This window comes from Homarus americanus, unplaced genomic scaffold (genome assembly GCF_018991925.1).
Source record: "Homarus americanus isolate GMGI-L3 unplaced genomic scaffold, GMGI_Hamer_2.0 scaffold25013, whole genome shotgun sequence".
NCBI lineage: Eukaryota > Metazoa > Arthropoda > Malacostraca > Decapoda > Nephropidae > Homarus > Homarus americanus.
The window spans coordinates 6,802,396-6,820,881 of record NW_024722158.1 but is presented as its reverse complement, the minus strand read 5'-3'; the positions used below and the strand labels follow the sequence as shown (position 1 = coordinate 6,820,881).

The following is an 18,486-nucleotide window of genomic DNA, read 5'->3' as shown; positions in this document are numbered from 1 at the left end:
ACCGAACTTGAACGGGTTTGGGGCTGTATTAAACCCAACTTGAAACAAAATTTCACAAGCAAAGCACTTTATCAGTCAGATCGAAAAAACCCAGGTGGTAGACCAACAAAACGCAGCCAGAAATAAAATAATAATAACGAAAGTGGTATTTTATATATTTAACCTCGTGATATTAAAGTAGCACAACACAGAAACCTTAATGGCACCTCAATACAATGTTAGAAGTAAAATACGGTATTAACAGAACAACAATTATAAACACGACATTTCCTACATTCAAAACATGTACACTATTGATCCAAATTGTACTAAAGGGTAAACAACATTACTGTACACTAAAAACATTACATTAATAAGAGGTAACTTATTTCAAAATTGTACAAAATACAGAAATATGTAAATACCGTATATTAACAAGACTTTTTAGCAGTGTAAATATTAATAAAAACTTAATGAACCAAAGTGACGTGTTTTAACTGGTTATTAGTTTAGTGTTAAAGATGATGAGAAATATTGTACTACATCACTTTCCCTTCTATCTATCTATCTATAATACACACATACTATACACTGTATCTATAAATATACAGGTGATGTGTGTATATTTGTAAGTATGAATGTTTCTTCTCACCTGAACCACGAGAGTTCCAGTTAATGTTAAGACAAATAATTTTACGGATCGTCAATATTGTAATACGTAAGTCTATATTTTAGTCTGATGATGTAACAATCACCACGACCTCATCTGTAAATTTGGTAAGAAGCCACACCATCCTCGACACCGGTTCCTACTACCACCTGAGATCCCTAGCCCGAGAATTGCTGTTCGACACCACAACCGCATCCAGCCCATACGTGCACGAACTGATCGCTATAAGAACAGCCCAGTCCCAACCATTGTAAAAATATCAATAACTTGATAAACCAGTGTATTCACTCCCAGTAAATACTACTTTGCACTGTCACTATGTTGAAATGCACTGTAGTTTGAGCTTTTCCCCATCTAGTTATTATATATCTTATTTGTATCACTTATGTTACTTGTATAATATTTGTAATTCGAAACCCATTCCCCAAATATGTAACTGTATATTTTCAGCCTTCTGGCTGCTCTTTCAATAAACCGTTAATTATTATTATTATTATTACACACACACACACACACAGCTTCTGATTTATGTATCGCGCAGCCTTGTAAATGTATTGAACGTATATTATTATGTCTAGATCACATGTAAGTTTGTATATTTTCAACCACCGGCTGCAACTCTAGTAATAAGCCGTTTATTATTATAATTATTATTACACACACACACCCCACTATCAGCGTCTGTACACATACACACTGTGATAGACCTTCACTGAGTCACAAAACCCCAAACTTAGTCATAAGGTTTTGTGAAGAATGTCGGTGATTTAGTTGTATATTACGCACGGGATGACACAGCACTTCATTTTATAAAATTTTCTATCATTTAATTAAATTAATCTAAAAAACTATACAAATATTTAACTAACTCTACCTAACGCTATACAGTCTTTAGATAATTGCACTTAATACTTCACGAGCACTTTCAGGCACATCACTGATTGTTTTTAACACTGGATATACTGTACTTTTCAAGCATTGTAGTAACTTTTGCTAACATTTAAAAACCCTTTCTTGTCAATCTCGTTCACGTATAGACAACAGTACCCTGGAGGTCACAGAGTACAAGCACAACACATAAAGGAATATTTCAGGCCTTAATTCTAGTTTAAAACAGACTAGAGTCATTACCTCTTACTATTACAACCGTAAGATACATCTCAACTCTTAAATACTACTATCAGTCATCTAGTATATAGAACTGCATATCAAACTATACTGTGTGGGGTATGAGATTGTTTGGTTCACACTCAGGATGGGATGGAGAAAGGAAACTCACAATGTGCTCTCTATATACATGTTGCATTGGATGTACAATGCAGCTTGGTGCTGGGAAGGCAGCATGGTTACAAGCGTGATGTAGAGAGAGCTGGTTGGTGAGGACGCTCAGAGAAGGACAGCTTGTGGGTCGCCATGCTCGCCAGCGGGAGAGAGGACCGCCAGGCAGGCGGAGGTGTTGCTGGCTGGTTGGTGTAGGTAGAAGGAGAGACAGATCACCACGAGGTCAGGTCTTAAATAGCGGGGGTAGGCGTGGCTTAGCAGTTGACCCCCGCTCCGTGGTGTATGGCGGCGCTGGTTGACCTAGACCACGAGGCATACACTGGGGAATTGGTGGGGTCGGCTAGGCAGCGACAAACAGCGTTTGTAGGGGAGAATTCCACTACAACTGTATCTTGACATTCACAATTACCTTCAAAACGTACATTAATATTGAGCATAAGTATAAATTAGGAGCCAGCTGATGTGGTCTTAAGCTCCCGAGGTCTTACATAACTCAAACACGTCTTGAAGGGTCTGAATAAACCGGTGAATATCCTGGAAGCTGTTGTAGAGAGGAACCGGGGCGATCCGCATCACGTTGGGCAGCCGAATGTCACACTGTGTGATGATGTAAACAAGGTTGATGTGTGCACTTAGTAGTACTTAATCTATATCTAATTTGTGAGGTTCTTAATCTATATCGTGGGGTTATTAATCTATATCTAATTTGTGAGGCTCTTAATCTATATCGTGAGGTTATTAATCTATATCTAATTTGTGAGGTTCTTAATCTATATCGTGAGGTTATTAATCTATATCTAATTTGTGAGGTTCTTAATCTATATCGTGAGGTTATTAATCTATATCTAATTTGTGAGGTTCTTAATCTACTGTAAATCTGTTATTAGTGTTCTTAATCTCTATATATTAGTAGTGGTCTTCATCTATTTATTCATTAAGTAAATCTACTCGTGGAATTTTGGCTTTAGACGCTGAATGGAGTGGTGAGGGAGGCATAACTTCCCTCTTCTCTACCCAGTTGTGTTACGCCAGACAAACCTTCACCCCGCCTTTCGCCCGTGGTGGCATTTACATTATAATACAAACATTAACTGTATTTACCACAACACCTCGCTTCTTCAGCTCGTCGTGAATTTCCTGCAGCGGGAAGGAGAAGATGAGGGACAGCTGACAGCCTCGTTGGTTCACATCTTCCGGGGTAATGATGACGGCCCGGGGTGAGCCGATATGACTGGTGTTGCAGTGGGTCTTGAGGAGCAGTTCCAAGTACCCCGTCAGGAGGAACTGTTTCTGTAGCAGCTGATCCATCCCTGTGTCCTCGAAGATCTGGCGGAGGGACAGTGGGTAAATATTGGTCCTAAGTGTTGTAAGGACGCCACAAACAAGTAATGGAAAACACAAGAGTCTTTTATCAAAACTACAACTTAGAAAAAGGTTGTAAAATATTGTAAATTAGGAAGAGATTAGTTAGGTTGAGTATTTATGGATTCAGCATAACTTACTTAATGGACTACTTTATCGTACTTTATCTATTTCTCTCTATCTATCTCTGCGTGTCTCTCTCACCTCAAGACTAGCCAGGACCATAGCCACAAGGAAGGGTGACGGGTTACACAGCCTGAAGGAGTCGACGCCCTGGGCCACATCACATTCATGTTTCATCTGGAACCTCGTGGACTCCTTGTTGCTCCACCAGCCTTTTAGGTGTGGCGCATCTCTCTCATTGTGACGCTTGTTGACGTAGGCCCCAGCTATGCACCCTGGCCCACTATTCAGGTACTGCGGGGGAGGCAGAGGGTGTTTGATTACTATAAGTCATCGATAAGAGAACCATCCACACAGTTTGTCAACAGAAGAATGAGGTACTGATGGGACGCTGATGGGGTACTGAGAATATAAAACATGAAAATCAGTGACAATAAATGGGAAATAAATAGAGGAAATAAGAAAAAGTCGACATCATGAGGAAAATGTAAAATGTATTGTTGAATATAGTAAAAATTGTGTTAAAAATTAAAAACGAATAACTGGGTACAAAATGAAGGGTGGGGGGTGAGTAGCTGGTATGAACGACAAAAGCATAGCCAAAATACCTTGTAGGTGCACCAGCAGGCGAAGTCCACGTCCCAATCATCCAGGTTAATACGAACGTTCCCAATGGCATGTGCGAGATCCCACCCCACCAGGCAGCCTTGATCGTGTGCCGCCTTAGTGATGGTCGCTATGTCAAACTTCTGCCCCGTGTAGTACTGTACTCCACTCATACACACCAGGGCGATGCTGGGGCCCTGGTCTTTGATCACCTGACGGAGGAAGGAACACCTGTAATTAACCCTGACCTTTCACAAAAAAGCTCCTCCTCTTGATCACCTGACGGAGGAAAACCTGTAATCTATCCATCTTTTGGTTATCCTGAAGAAGGAATTTCTATGATTGTGTCTTCCTAAGCGGGGGAAGACATTGTTTTACTTATTTTACATTCTTGCAGACACTTAACCATTAATCGCCACTTCATCAATTCTATGCGAACTGATTTGAGAACTTGGTCCAATATACCAAGATTCCTTTAAATCTCTATTTTGGTATTTTTTTTAAGACTTTTATATGGTCAATGGTTCAAACATTCCAAATACTTACATTTCGACCTGATGTTTGTTCAAATTTAGTCCAAGGTTGGTACACATACACGTTGCTTTAGGTCCAAGACAATGGTTTTAAGAGAACGAGAATTGTGCATTGTTTATTAATCTAAAAGCAGTGGCGGCTCGTGCATAGGGCTGCAGAGCTGCAGTCCCCCCAGACACTCACTGCCAGGCATATGATTCCTTTAGAGAGACAGCTGAATAATACACTACCAACAAATATATCATTTTATATGTTATTTAATTATTTTCAATACGTTGCTAAGTGAATTTTTATTAAAATCAGACCTGCCTAGCAGGACACCTGCGAAGGAGGAGCAGGCGTGGAGAGTGGTTGTCTCCAAGGGGACTAGGGTCAGGCTTAGGAAAGCTGACCAGGGTGTGGAGTGCAGTAACCCTTACCAGGTGCTGCAGGAAGCTGGAGAGGAAGAGAAGAGGCAGGACGGTATGGATTAAGGAGAGGAAAGGGCAGTTGTACAAACCCTGCCCACAGGTAAGGTCGTGGTAGTTGGTGACAGCCAGGTGAGGTTTATGGATAGGGCTTTTTGTGCGAGAGATAGGAAACGTAGGACTAGGGTATGTTTTCCTGGGGCTGGGATAGGGCATGTAGCCGAGAGGATAGACAGAGTTTTGTCAGGGGAGGGTACCAATCCAGTAGTGTGTCCTAGTGTGGGAGGAAACGACATAGGTAAGGTTAGGAGTGAGGAACTTTTCAAGAGGTATAGGGAGGCGCTGGGGAAGATTAGAGATAGGGGAGGGATCCTGATAGTATGTGGTGTCTTGCCTAGAAGAGGGGTTGGTCGTGAATGGCTGTCCAGGGGAATTGCTATTAATTGCCGACTGGAAAATCATTGTGCAAACAATGGTTGGGCATTCATTGATGACTGGCAACGATTTTATGGCAACGACTACCTGTACTGTCGCGACGGAGTACACTTGTCTCGTGAGGGGGTAAAGACGTTGTCTGCATCCCTGGAGAGTGAAATTGTCACTCCGAAGGGGGGGTTTCGCCAGTAGAGAGGGGTCGGGGAAAATGGGAGTCAAAAAACAAGCAGGTCCTGGGAAGTAGTGAAACAGAAGTAGATAATGCTGAAAATATAGTTAGTCATAATAACAAACATCAAAGTAATAAATGTAAAACAGATAGAAACGGAAGAAATATATTGAGTGTTTATTATACTAATAGTAGAAGCCTGTGTAACAAAATGGACCAGCTCAGGGCCATTGTTAGTAAAGAGAACATAGATATAATTGCAATAACGGAAACATGGATAAATTCAAACAGCAAACATTTTTTAGCAGAATTTCATATTCCAGGATATAACCTATTTAAATTTGACAGAGTAGGAAGGAGAGGTGGCGGTGTAGCAGTGTATATCAGGGTGTCATTAAAAAGCTGCAATAAATCAAACATTAAAACAAATAGCGACAATGAAAGTATTTGGGTAGAGATTGGTGAGGGCAGTGAATCCGTAGTCATTGGTGTTATATATATACCACCTAATTTGAGTAGGAACGATGGTAAATTGCTATGGGAGGAAATAAAGAAGGCATCTGATAGAAACAATGTATGTATTCTAGGCGATTTCAACTTTTCAGGCAAAGATTGGAAAAATCAACTTAGCGATAATGAATCTGAAGATTTTCTAGAAGTAGTACAAGATAGTTTTTTATATCAATTCATAAACTCGCCCACTAGAGGAAATAATATCCTCGATTTAGTTCTCAGTAATAATGAAAATCTAGTAAAAGATGTTGGGATTGGAGACGAACTAGGAAACAGTGATCATAAAGCCATATATTTTAACATAATATGGGATGGCAGGAAGAAGGAAAATTCGGCCTTGATCCCGGATTTTAGGAAGGCTAATTACGGTAGCTTAAGGAGAGACCTAAGGGATGACCCTATGGTCAAAAGATTAATCCCCCCCACACCTCCGGAAACTGTCAACTTAGGACGGGATAACCCCGAATTTAATTTAGCAGCTACTTATGAACAATTTATTGCGACAATCAATAATGCTCAAAATAAACACATCCCTAAAAGAAAATTCAGATCGATACGGAACCAACCAAAATGGATGAATAATAGACTCTTAGATCTTCTAGGGAAAAAGAAAGGAGTATATAGAAAAGTTAAGAAAGGCGAAAATCACTTACTTGGTTACTATCAGAACCTAACAAGACAGGTAAAAACAGAAATTAGGAAAGCAAAGAGAAATTATGAAATCAAGGTAGCAAACGAATCGAAAAATAACCCCAAAGCTTTTTATCAACTGTATAAATCAAAGGTTAGAGATACAATAGGTCCCCTTAAAACTACGACAGGAGAAATGACTGATGATGAGTTAGAAATGTGTAGTACGTTAAATAGTCATTTTCGCTCCGTATTCACAAATGAAAACCTAGCACAGTTTCCAGAAGTTCATAAGGTATATAACGACAGTATAGAAAATATGTTGATGAATATCAATATTACTAGTAACGATGTGCTTAAAGTAATTAACAAACTGAAGCCTCATAAATCGCCTGGTCCAGACGAGGTATATGCTAGAATATTAAAAGAATGTAGAGATGAGTTGAGTAATCCATTAGCAGTTTTATTTAATAAGTCATTAGAATCGGGCCTAGTGCCAGAAGCTTGGAAACTTGCAAATGTAGTTCCGATTTTCAAAAAAGGTGATAAATCAATTGCATCAAATTACCGTCCCATTAGTCTCACGTCAATCATAGGCAAGTTGCTAGAGTCAATTATTGCTACGAAAATCAGAAGCCACCTTGAAACATTCAACTTAATTCATTCTTCTCAGCACGGGTTCACCCAGGGACGTTCTTGTCTCACAAATTTGCTTAGCTTTTTCTCAGAAGTATATGAAGCGGTAGATAATGATAAGTCATATGATATAATTTATTTAGATTTCAGTAAAGCATTCGATAGAGTCCCTCATGAGAGATTGATAAGGAAGGTAGAAGCACATGGAATAGGTGGATCATTATTAAAATGGATTAGGTCATGGTTAACTGGTAGGAAACAAAGAGTCAGCATAAATGGATTAAAGTCAGACTGGGGTGCGGTCAAAAGCGGAGTTCCCCAGGGATCTGTATTAGGCCCTCTGCTGTTTGTTATATTCATTAATGATCTTGATTTAGGCATAACTAGTAGGATTAGTAAATCTGCAGATGATACCAAAATGGGGAGAGTGATAAATTCAGACAGTGACTTTGAACACCTTCAAAGAGATCTAGATACCTTACATGAGTGGTCAGTAGACTGGCAAATGAATTTTAATACTGATAAATGCAAGGTACTACAGATAGGGAAGACGAATACAAACGTTAAGTATAAACTAGGTAACACGGAAATAGAAAACTCAGTTTGTGAAAAAGATCTAGGTGTATTTGTTAGCAACGACTTGAAACCTAGAAAACAATGTATTAGCGTTCGCAACAAGGCAAACAGGATTCTTGGGTTCATATCTAGGTCTGTGAGTAACAGAACTGCTGACGTTATCTTGAAACTTTACCTAGCATTAGTGAGGCCACACATGGATTATGCGGTTCAGTTCTGGTGTCCTTATTATAGAATGGACATAGATTCTTTGGAGAGAGTACAAAGAAGAATGACAAAATGATCCATAATATTAGAAACCTTCCATATGAAGAAAGACTGAAAAGCTTAGGCTTACATTCATTAGAGAGGCGTAGAGTTAGGGGAGATATGATAGAGGTGTACAAGTGGGTAAGTGGGATTAACAAGGGTAAAATGGAAGATGTTCTGAAGCTCAGTAATAACGAAATAACTAGAGCAAATGGCTTTAAATTAGATAAATTCCGATTCAGAAAGGATATAGGCAAGCACTGGTTTGGTAATAGAGTTGTGGATATGTGGAATAGGCTACCGAGTGCTATAGTAGGATCGGGGACGCTAGGGAGCTTCAAGACGAAGTTGGATAGGCACATGCAAGTGCTGGGATGGGTGTGAAAGGGATCTGCCCTGTATGGGCCAGTCGGCCTCCTGCAGTATCCCACTTTCTTATGTTCTTATGTTATGTTCTTATTCATGTCTGTTATTAATTGGCGCCGCCGCCGCACAATGAGCTGCACTTGAAGCAGCTCAGTCTCGTACAACGTGTTTACATTGCGTGTGGACGGTGTGGTTAAATCGTGCTTTCTTTAATTACCCTTTGACGATGGAAAATCGAGTGAAGTATTTGCAAAACATCAACTTTTCCCAGCTGACATTAAATGAAAAGACTGAAATCAAAGCAAGAGGAAGACCTACACCAGTTTTATCCATTCAACAGAACAGTACAAGCAGGAACAAAGAATATACACGCCAGTTTAACATGAGTGTTTATCAGAAATGTGAATGGCTCTGTGGTTGTGACGAGGCAAATACTTTATTCTGCTTTCCACGCTTATTGTTTGGTGGGGACTCGGCATGGACGAAAAGTGGTGTGACTGACTTGAGGCATTTGCCACAGAAAATAGTGAAACATGAGCAGTCAGCCAAACATATGAATAACATGATTAATTTATCGTTGCTGGGTAAAGTAATAAACAATTTTGCTACATCGAAGAGCAGACACGCCGACTTTATTTTCAATTAATACTGGTCCATCACCACCTTCTACCACCAACACTACTACCATGCCCAGGGAATTCGTGGACATCAACTACAACTCATACCTGAGGTAGGTCAAATTTGTGTATCCTACTGTTGTGTGAGGCTTGCAGTCCCTCCATTTTATTTTTCACGAGCCGCCACTGTCTAAAACTGTCACAAGTTATACTATTCTACCATATCTCAAACAATATACATAACGTGTTATCCTCGGTGAATGATTATACAGTATACGTATCCATGTATGATTTTTTAGCCAATCAAATAAATTATCATAATACAAACCTGAACAGCGACAAATAGTTATTAAGTCTATGTATATAATGTGTTTACCATTCTATTTAGTTTGTCCATTTTTATATGTACTTGCTGAAACAATGTGCAATTAGAGGAGGATTTTACTGAATATACATCTATCTAACTACACTTTCGACGCTCAGGTTTGTACAGTACCCATGAGTTAGGTAAGGTTACCCTCTACAACTTGTGTATCAAAGAAAATGGACAATGTTATGGCGGTCTTAGTTAAAATGTAGTCGTTCTTTACCTCATGACCACGATCACGTACCCGGCTTTCTATCTTTTCTTTGCCTTTCCCCCTTTGTTTCCTAATATTTTTTATCTATTTTCAGCATATTTTTGCATTGTGTTGTGTGTGTGTGACTGTGTGTGTGTGTGTGTGTGTGTGTGTGTGTGTGTGTGTGTGTGTGTGTGTGTGTGTGTGAGTGACAGACAATTTACTTACCTTCAGTATATCCTCAGTCCTCAGTGTGTGTTCACCAGGTCTGGGGTTCAGCTCAAGCACAGCCTCCTTGGGGTCGAACCCTCGCAGCTCAGCCTGAGATACCACGGCGTACTGCAAACCACACAACCAGTTACTCTAACGACCATAGTTACTGGAACATCTTTATCCTGCCAGAAATATTATCACCAGCATCCCCACAAACCACTAGATCACTTTTTGTTGGGATTCGGTGTTTATTATAATTCAATTAGTATTGTATTGAAGTTTAACTTACTGTCAACGTAATCAGTTTTAATGTGTTAGTGTTGATGACCTTATATGGCAATAATTGTTCCCTCCAGTTGTAAGTACAGGTATTTGTTGATATATCAAATGTTTGTTTACTTATTCAAGACAGGAGTGCATAATCGTATCGTAGTGGAACACACGCACACACACACACACACACACACACATTCTACCCAATTCTATCAACAACGCCGAGTCATGAGTAACAAGAGGCAACTCACCCTATCGGAGGGGAAAGCGTGACCCTCAATGATGACCTTGTACCGGGTGTTGGTGGGCTGGTAGAAGGACAGCAGCAGTAAGTTGAAGTTGACTGTGAGGCCGTTCATAAGGGTGACGGTGGAGGGGTCGGCGCCCACCAAACGACCCATCTCCTCACGCCCGTACCGGTCACATGATGCAGCAGGTAAAGGCTCTTGGAAGTGCATCCCCAAACCCCTGTAAACAAAGAGCATCCTGATGTCATTTCCCTTAAGATAAAATTTCTAGAGTGCTTGTAAACCCAGAACAATTTCCTAGATAAGAATGTTTTCAGTAAAAATTTCACCTGAGTTCATAATTATCAATTCATCATGTGTACACAGACTGTGCGGGTATCCAAATGGCCGAGATAGTACAGGTATACAAACAAAAGTAGACTCGATCAAGGAGAGCCAAACAGTCATTAACATACTATACAGAGAGTACTAGGTGCACCGAGGTGACCATTCTACCACCAGTTGTTTGGGTAAAGTTGTGAAAGTTTACAAGGTTCTCACAGTGTGGTGGTACGGATGGATCAAGTAGTTCTGGGAACTAAAGTTTTATCTCGTTTCAAGGAATTGTAATTTGTGGTGAAACTAATAAAGTAACAGGTCACCCCTAGAGTATCATCAGCAGAGAAAGATTGTTGTGATCATATACCATGTCTGTGTGACCCGACACTACAATTACGATGCAATAAATAAAAAAAAAGATACATTACACATTGCTTCGGTGCTCACGATTGTTTCCCCATATCTAAGACATTCTGAAGGCCTCTTGTTTACACCACAATAGACAACCTCTCGTAAAGGTTATAGATAATAATATGTTACGGCAAACTGACGAGGTTGAGGATTGTAATGTCTGTGTTTAGTGTCGCTCCTAAATGCAGTACGGGAGGTTATGCTGTGTAGCTTACTCGTGTGGCTCAAACATATGCACTGTGCAAAGTTCGTAGAGTTTGTCAGTCAAGTGATGCTCAAAGGTTAGTACGTTAGATCATCCTCGTCTGGAGAAAGACTGATACCTCATTTATTATTGACACATGTAAGCAACAACACCCAAAAATTTTGCCAAATTTTCAGTAAAACAACTGTACACTCTCTCGTGTACACGCACATCATACGAGCCTTTGAAAGACTGAACCTGATTAACAACATTTCGCAAAAAAAAAAAAAAAAAAATATGTACAGAATTTTCTCAAAGAGTAAAATAAAATAAACAAAGCAGTAGAAACGGTGGGGAATACACAAACCGCCTGACAAGTTGTGTAACCTCAAAGCTTTGACTGTTGTGGTAGGTCAGCTTTATAAACACTTTGGTTAAAGTCAGTACGGCATTGCAGAAACATTTGAGACAAGCAGTTCGCCTTGACCGGCAACAGTTACAACTTAAGTGTCTTTACTTTATCCTACGCTAAAGCTAGTCCATGATCAGCTGTGGCATTAATTCAGGCTACATATGACAGACAAACACTCATCACAACCAACACCCGTGACAACATGACAAAATATAAGCCATAGGAAGAACGGGATGCTCGTGCGCTGACATGGTATTTATATATAAACACACAAAAATAAGCACAGAAGAAGAAGAAGAAGAGGAAGAAGAAGAAGAAGAAGAAGAAGAAGAAGAAGATTTATTCTCGCTATCAGAATATATGAAACGTTGTTCATAATATTTGATAAGATTCGTAAATAAAGGGTTTTTAACTCTGCATAACGACATACAGTATATTGTTTTACATTGGTGAGGAGTAGAGGTGAGGGAAGCTTAAGTGAGGAGTAGGTGAGGGAAACCTTGGTGATGAGTAGGTGAGGGAAGCCTTGGTGAGGAGTAGGTGAGGGAAACCTTGGTGATGAGTAGGTGAGGGAAACCTTGGTGATGAGTAGGTGAGGGAAGCCTTGGTGATGAGTAGGTGAGGGAAGCCTTGGTGAGAAGTAGGTGAGGGAAGCCCTTGGTGAGGGAAAGCTTAGGGGAGGAGTAGGTGAGGAAACCTTGGTGAGGAGTAGGTGAGGGAACTTGGTGAGGAGGAGTAGGTGAGGGAACCTTGGTGATGAGAGGTGAGGGAAGCTAAGTGAGGAGTAGGTGAGGGAAACCTTGGTGAGGAGTAGGTGAGGGAAACCTTGGTGAGGAGTAGGTGAGGGAAACTTTGGTGAGGAGTAGGTGAGGGAAAGTAGGTGAGGGAAACCTTGGTGGTGAGGGAGTAGGTGAGGGAAACCTTGGTGAGGTGGAGGGAAACCTTGGTGATGAGTAGGTGAGGGAAGCCTTGGTGAGGGAGAGGGTGAGGGAAGCCTTGGTGAGGAGTGGGAGGGAAGCCTGGTGAGGAGTGGTGAGGTGAGGGAACCTTGGTGATGAGTAGGTGAGGGAAGCCCCCTGAGGAGTAGGTGAGGGAAGCCTGGTGAGAGTAGGTGAGGGAAGCCTTGGTGAGGAGTAGGTGAGGGAAGCCTTGGTGAGGAGTAGGTGAGGGAAGCCTTGGTGAGGAGTAGGTGAGGAAGCCTTGGTGAGGGAAGCCTTGGTGGGAGGTGAGGGAAGCCTTGGTGAGTGAGTAGGTGAGGGAAGCCTTGGTGATGAGTAGGTGAGGGAAACCTTGATGATGAGTAGGGTGAGGGAAGCCTTGGTGATGAGTAGGTGAGGGAAGAGATGAGTAGGTGAGGGAAGCCTTGGTGATGAGTGGGTGAGGGAAGTGGTGAGGAGTAGGTGAGGGAAACCTTGGTGATGAGTAGGTGAGGGAAGCCTTGGTGATGAGTGTGGGGAAGGATGAGTAGGTGAGGGAAGCCATGAGGAGTAGGTGAGGGAAACCTTGGGAGGAGTAGGTGAGGGAAGCCTTGGTGATGAGTAGGTGAGGGAAGCCTGAGTAGGTGAGGGAAGCCAGGGAAGCCTTTGGTGAGGGTAGTAGGTGGGAAGCTTGGTAGTAGGTGAGGGAAGCCTTGAGAGGGAAGCCTGGTGGTGAGAGGTGAGGGTAGAGGTGAGGGAAGCCTTGGAGGAGTAGGTGAGGGAAGCCTTGGGAGTAGTAGGTGAGGGAAGCCAGCCGGTGAGGAGTAGTAGGTGAGGGAAGCCTTGGTGAGGAGTGGTGGTGAGGAGTAGGTGAAGGAAGCCTTGGTGAGGAGTAGGTGAGGGAAGCCTTGGTGATGAGTAGGTGAGGGAAGCCTTGGTGATGAGTAGGTGAGGGAAGCCTTGGTGAGGTGTAGGTGAGGGAAGCCTTGGTGAGGAGTAGGTGAGGGAAGCCTTGGTGAGGGAAGCCTTGGAGAGGAGTAGGTGAGGGAAGCCTTGGTGAGGAGTAGTAGGTGAGGGAAGCCTTGGTGAGGAGTAGGTGAGGAGGGAATGGGAAGAGAAACTGCGTCAGAGAAACTTACGACTCGGCCCAATTGTCCAGCAGATCCTGAACGCGTCTATCTGCTGACCGAGGCTTGAGGCCCAGGGAGTTGCCACACAAGTACAAACACTCGTCTTCGGCGTTCACCAGACTCATATCCACATCTTTTAAAGTCCTCATCCTCGGGTAGGCGAACCTGTGGGTGATAACTCTTAATTCCATGTAGGTTTTGGTACTATGAATGAATAAGACTTACGTTACATCCGTTACTCCACGACGTCCACCAGGACAATATCCATAAGTGTTTGTGATCTTGTAAGCGGTACTCTTATGTTTACGATAGATGTGTTACAAAACTCAGACCGTTCACTTACTGCCCCGCTGGCCAGCAGACTAGACGGTCTGAGTTATGTAACATGTCTATCGTAATCATAAGAGTACCGCCGTTATTAAAGATGGCTTATGCAAAAGTTCTCAGGTATTTTTAACCTGGAATTTCATATCTGACTTTCCCTAGAAGGTGAGCAAAACGGTACCGGGAAAAGAGACATATAAGTATATTATAGATTATCAAGACCAGACCTAAACATCAAGTGTGTATTCATGATGCCTTCCTCAGTGTGCTTGTCTCACCCTGTCTTCTCGTGCAGGGGACAAAATCCACGATAGGAAACAATTATACTCATTAATTTTACAAAGCATCACAACATCTGTTTATAAACAAAACCGGCTTCTGTGTGTCGCAATGTTCCCTTAAGTTCCCAAACACGGGGTCGAGGCATCATAAGGTGTGTGTGTGTGTGTGTGTGTGTGTGTGTGTGTGTGTGTGTGTGAGGAACGCGTTTAATTGTATATACACCATGAAAATTGATAGCACGATTAACTTAAATAGTAATGACAATTACTGGGGCTAAAATTTAGTCTCATTATAAAATTATTTTTAATATCACTATCTGCGTCTAGACGTCTTATTAACGGACAGTTTGCCAGACAAATATTGCTTAACAGGGTCTTATCCTCCGGTCTCTTGCCCCTTATAGTTATGGGAAAGAATGATTTACGATTCTTTGAAAATCAAGATATTGACCTAGAGATGGATGACATGAGGACTGAGAAGGTCCCACCTTTCTCTGAAGTGTCGTAAAGGATCCTGGGAATCTAGTAGACAGGCAAATTCTGGGCCGAAGACGTCCAGTCCGTGTCGACTGGCACGGGCATGAAGCTCCTCAGCTGGCGACGAGGTCTGCTGGTGTGCATAACAAAAAACCATATTAGTCTCTCTCTCTCTCTCTCTCTCAAGGTGACAACTGTCAATGCACATGATCCCACCGAAACACAGTGATTCTGTAAACACAGGCGTGACCAGCATTTAAGCAGACTTTCCGGTCTCCTTAAAAAATGGAAAGTAATCAAATTGTTGGATGTTGGCAGGTGTCTGAATAGCACACTTAAGTACCTGGACGTTACATAAACAAACAAATTAAGTTTACGTATATAAACCAGAGAGGATCCATTAACCCTTTAAGAACGATGGTTTAACTCTTTGAAAAAGATGGTTTAACCCTTTGCTGATGGTGGCTTAACCCTTTAGAGACTATGGGTGATGATGATTTAGCCTTTTATGGACGATGGTTCAACCCTTTAAGAACGATGATTTAAACCTTTGAGGAAGATAGTTTAGCCATTGAAGGAAGATGGTTTCACCTATTGAGGATGATGGCTGAACAAGACGTACACAAGAGCATCACCAGCACAAGCAATCTCCACCCCCAAATATTATGTCCATCCATCTTGTACAGATTTTCAGATTTGTGTCGCGAGGGGGCTAGTTTATTGGACACCCCCTTGCACCCTCTGCAAGGCAAAGCGCAAAAGCGTTTACAGCGCCTTACAGGGAAGCATCATGCTGAGTTCATGTTTGCCTTCATGACTTAGGCATTAAGAACCACCTCCACTCCCCCGCCGCCAGTGACCTTGTTCAGGTTGTCAGGTGTGACGACACGTTCACCATTGTGGGTCACGGTGCCGGCCACAAGTACGTTACCAAAGATCACAGACGCGGGAAAAACGCACCAAGAACAACGGCATCACCAATCTACTACTCCCTGGGCCATTTGTCATCCTCTACGTGCTCGTTCTGGCTAGTGATTTGGTGATTTGTTAACCAGGAAGACTTAAGTGACAGCTGAATGTCTTAACACGTTGGATGGCGCCAGTAGTGGGAGTGAAAGGTGGTTGTTTGGTGTTAGAGAGAGAGAGAGAGAGAGAGAGAGAGGTCGCTGATAACCATACCCAATCACATGTACGTACAATATATATATATTAATAGCAAAACATTCTTAATATTTTGAATATTTGTAACCACTCAGCATACATGAGCTGTTTCCTATTAATGTAACTGCTCCCTGGGTCTCAAAACATAAGAACATAAGAATGGAGGAAACTGCAGCAGGCCTATTGGCCCATACTGGGCAGTCCCATTTACACCCGTTGTTTTTCACCACCGAAAATTTAAACATGATACCTGAGGCACCGACTATATACAGAGATAGTGAAGAAAATAGATGAAGCGAGATAGTAGTGACTAGTAACGATGTTAGTAAGCAAATAAGAACATAAGAAAATAAGGAGTCTGCAATAGGCCGAGTGGCCTATGCATGGCAGCTCCTGTCGAGAGTTACTACCACTCTCTATCATCCATGAATCTATCTAGCCTCCTTTTGAAACTTTCCAGCGTTCCAGCACTTACTACAAAATTGCTAAGTTTGTTCATTTCGTCTACCACGCCTAAACCTAAACTTATCCAACTTAAATCCGTCCTACCCTGTTCGGATATTATAAGAACTTTGTCTATATCTCTTTTATTAATTCCTTTCACCCACTTAAATACTTCTGCCATATCTCCCCGTACTCTTCGTCTTTCTAGGGAATGCAAGTTTAGTTTCTTTAATCCATCTTGATAGTCGCCAGGTCCCGATGAGATATTTGCCAGAGTATTAAAGGGATGGAAGGAAGAGCTTAGTATGCCCTTAGAAAATTTGTGTATATTCTGTGGGTCAGGGGAAGCTTCTCTTACTTCATCTAAGCTAAAGTCTCTCTGACGTCACTAACGCTGATACACAATGCTTCCTAATCACTGTCGCTGAGCTAAAAGGTTTTATCATCTGTTTGTTGGTGACACACACTCCTCGCCACTAATGAAATCATCTGCGTGTTGAGAAAGAGACAGACAGACAGACAGACAGAGACTGACTTTTAACCTCACTGTTATAGTAGATTAAAAGAAAACAATTTTAATAAGCTATCTTCAATCAGGTAATATAGTTGAGCCAGGTCACGAAGGAAAACACTTAGTAAACAACATCTTCACCTAATCACCTAGCTTTGTGTCCAGTGTGTTAAGTGAATTTATTGAAGCGTTGTTGTGCATATAATTCACTTTGTGTATAGTAAGATTCACCTTATATTGAGGATAAAACCATGTGTGTGTGTGGGGGGGGGGGTAAAACAAGTAAAGGGGATAAAACAACAGAATATGTTTTGACTTAGATCACCTACCTCTTGTGAGATGTTCATGGCGCGCCGTCAAAACAATAACTTCAACCCAAGGATTCAACCAATATACCGAGAGGAGGAAGGGAGGTTGAGGGAAGGACTCGCTTGAAATAATTACAGTGGGATCTCTTAGAAGAAGTGGATATCCTTTTTACAGTGGTTTTATATTTTGGCGTAGGGAGACGGACGAATAAAACGGAGCGACGAGCTACAGTACAAGGGCACCCACCGTTGGGACTGGGTGTTGTGTTGAAGTGCGGAGCCAAGCAGCATTTATAAGGTCAGCTGATGTCGGAGGGGGAATTTTATTCCACGGTATAAAAGTAAACTAGCCTCCTCAAGGGGCAATAAAAAAAAATGTCTCCTGAATCATTTCTTCTCTACAATTGAATATATATATATATATATATATATATATATATATATATATATATATATATATATATATATATATATATATATATATATATATATATATATATATATATATATATATGCAAGTAAATCACTGTATGTGCGCGTGATCTAGGTATATGCTGATAACCACAAGGAAAGAAGAAAACACGAAGTTCCCAAGCGCTTTCGTGTAATTCACATCTTCAGGGGTGAGTACAGCAATGGGGTGATTATTATTCCTAACATGAACGAACAAGGCACTGCTTTCAGATGCTGTTCTGATATTATACTTATGTTGTTTGATTCTGAGCTGCAGTGTTTTTCCTGTTTGTCCTACATAATTACAATTACATTTGCTACATGGAATATAATAAACATTTCCATTTACATTCAAACTTGGGCTATTCCTTATTAACTTATTGGTAATGGTAGAGTCATACTTGAAAACAACATTAATATTTAGAAGCTTGAGGGACCGAACTAAGGGGACAAATTCATTACGATAGGGCAGAGTCAAAATATTCTTAAGTGTAGGAACTTGTCTGGTTTGCGAGGAATGAAAGGATTTTTTAGCCCTTTTAAAACAACGATCAACAAACACAGAAGGGTACCCGAGTTTCTGTGCAATGGAACGAATGTGTTTCAATTCATCGTCAATAAATTCAGAGTGATTTTATCAAGATTTATCTTATCCACGTTTTCATTGTGGATTTACATGAAATATATACATATATATATATATACAGT

At 41.3% G+C, this 18,486-nt stretch overlaps 1 protein-coding gene across 2 annotated transcripts; it reads right to left on the bottom strand.

The window, feature by feature from the left end:
- Positions 1-2,198: 2,198 nt before the first annotated feature.
- On the bottom strand, positions 2,199-17,581 carry LOC121862177 (kynureninase-like). Of its 2 annotated transcripts, none has more exons than XM_042360255.1 (9): positions 17,347-17,581; positions 14,913-15,031; positions 13,829-13,984; positions 10,451-10,667; positions 9,942-10,052; positions 4,024-4,233; positions 3,497-3,709; positions 3,032-3,256; positions 2,199-2,527 (listed from the first exon to the last, which is right to left on the bottom strand). In XM_042360255.1, exons 1-9 carry the CDS (start codon positions 17,362-17,364, stop codon positions 2,399-2,401), a joined length of 1,398 nt encoding a protein of 465 aa, XP_042216189.1. In that variant the 5' UTR covers positions 17,365-17,581; the 3' UTR covers positions 2,199-2,398. The 2 variants fall into 2 exon arrangements, with proteins under 2 accessions (XP_042216189.1, XP_042216188.1); XM_042360254.1 differs by having other exon boundaries at positions 2,200-2,527; positions 14,913-15,034.
- Between the last annotated feature and the right edge of the window lie 905 nt (positions 17,582-18,486).

Coding starts and splice junctions, on each gene's coding strand:
- LOC121862177 (XM_042360254.1), bottom strand. Junction 10,668..13,828: donor CTGGACAATTGGGCCGAGTC/GTAAGTTTCTCT, acceptor CTTTGTTTACAG/GGGTTTGGGGATGCACTTCC. Junction 3,710..4,023: donor CCTGCTGGTGCACCTACAAG/GTATTTTGGCTA, acceptor CCTCCCCCGCAG/TACCTGAATAGTGGGCCAGG.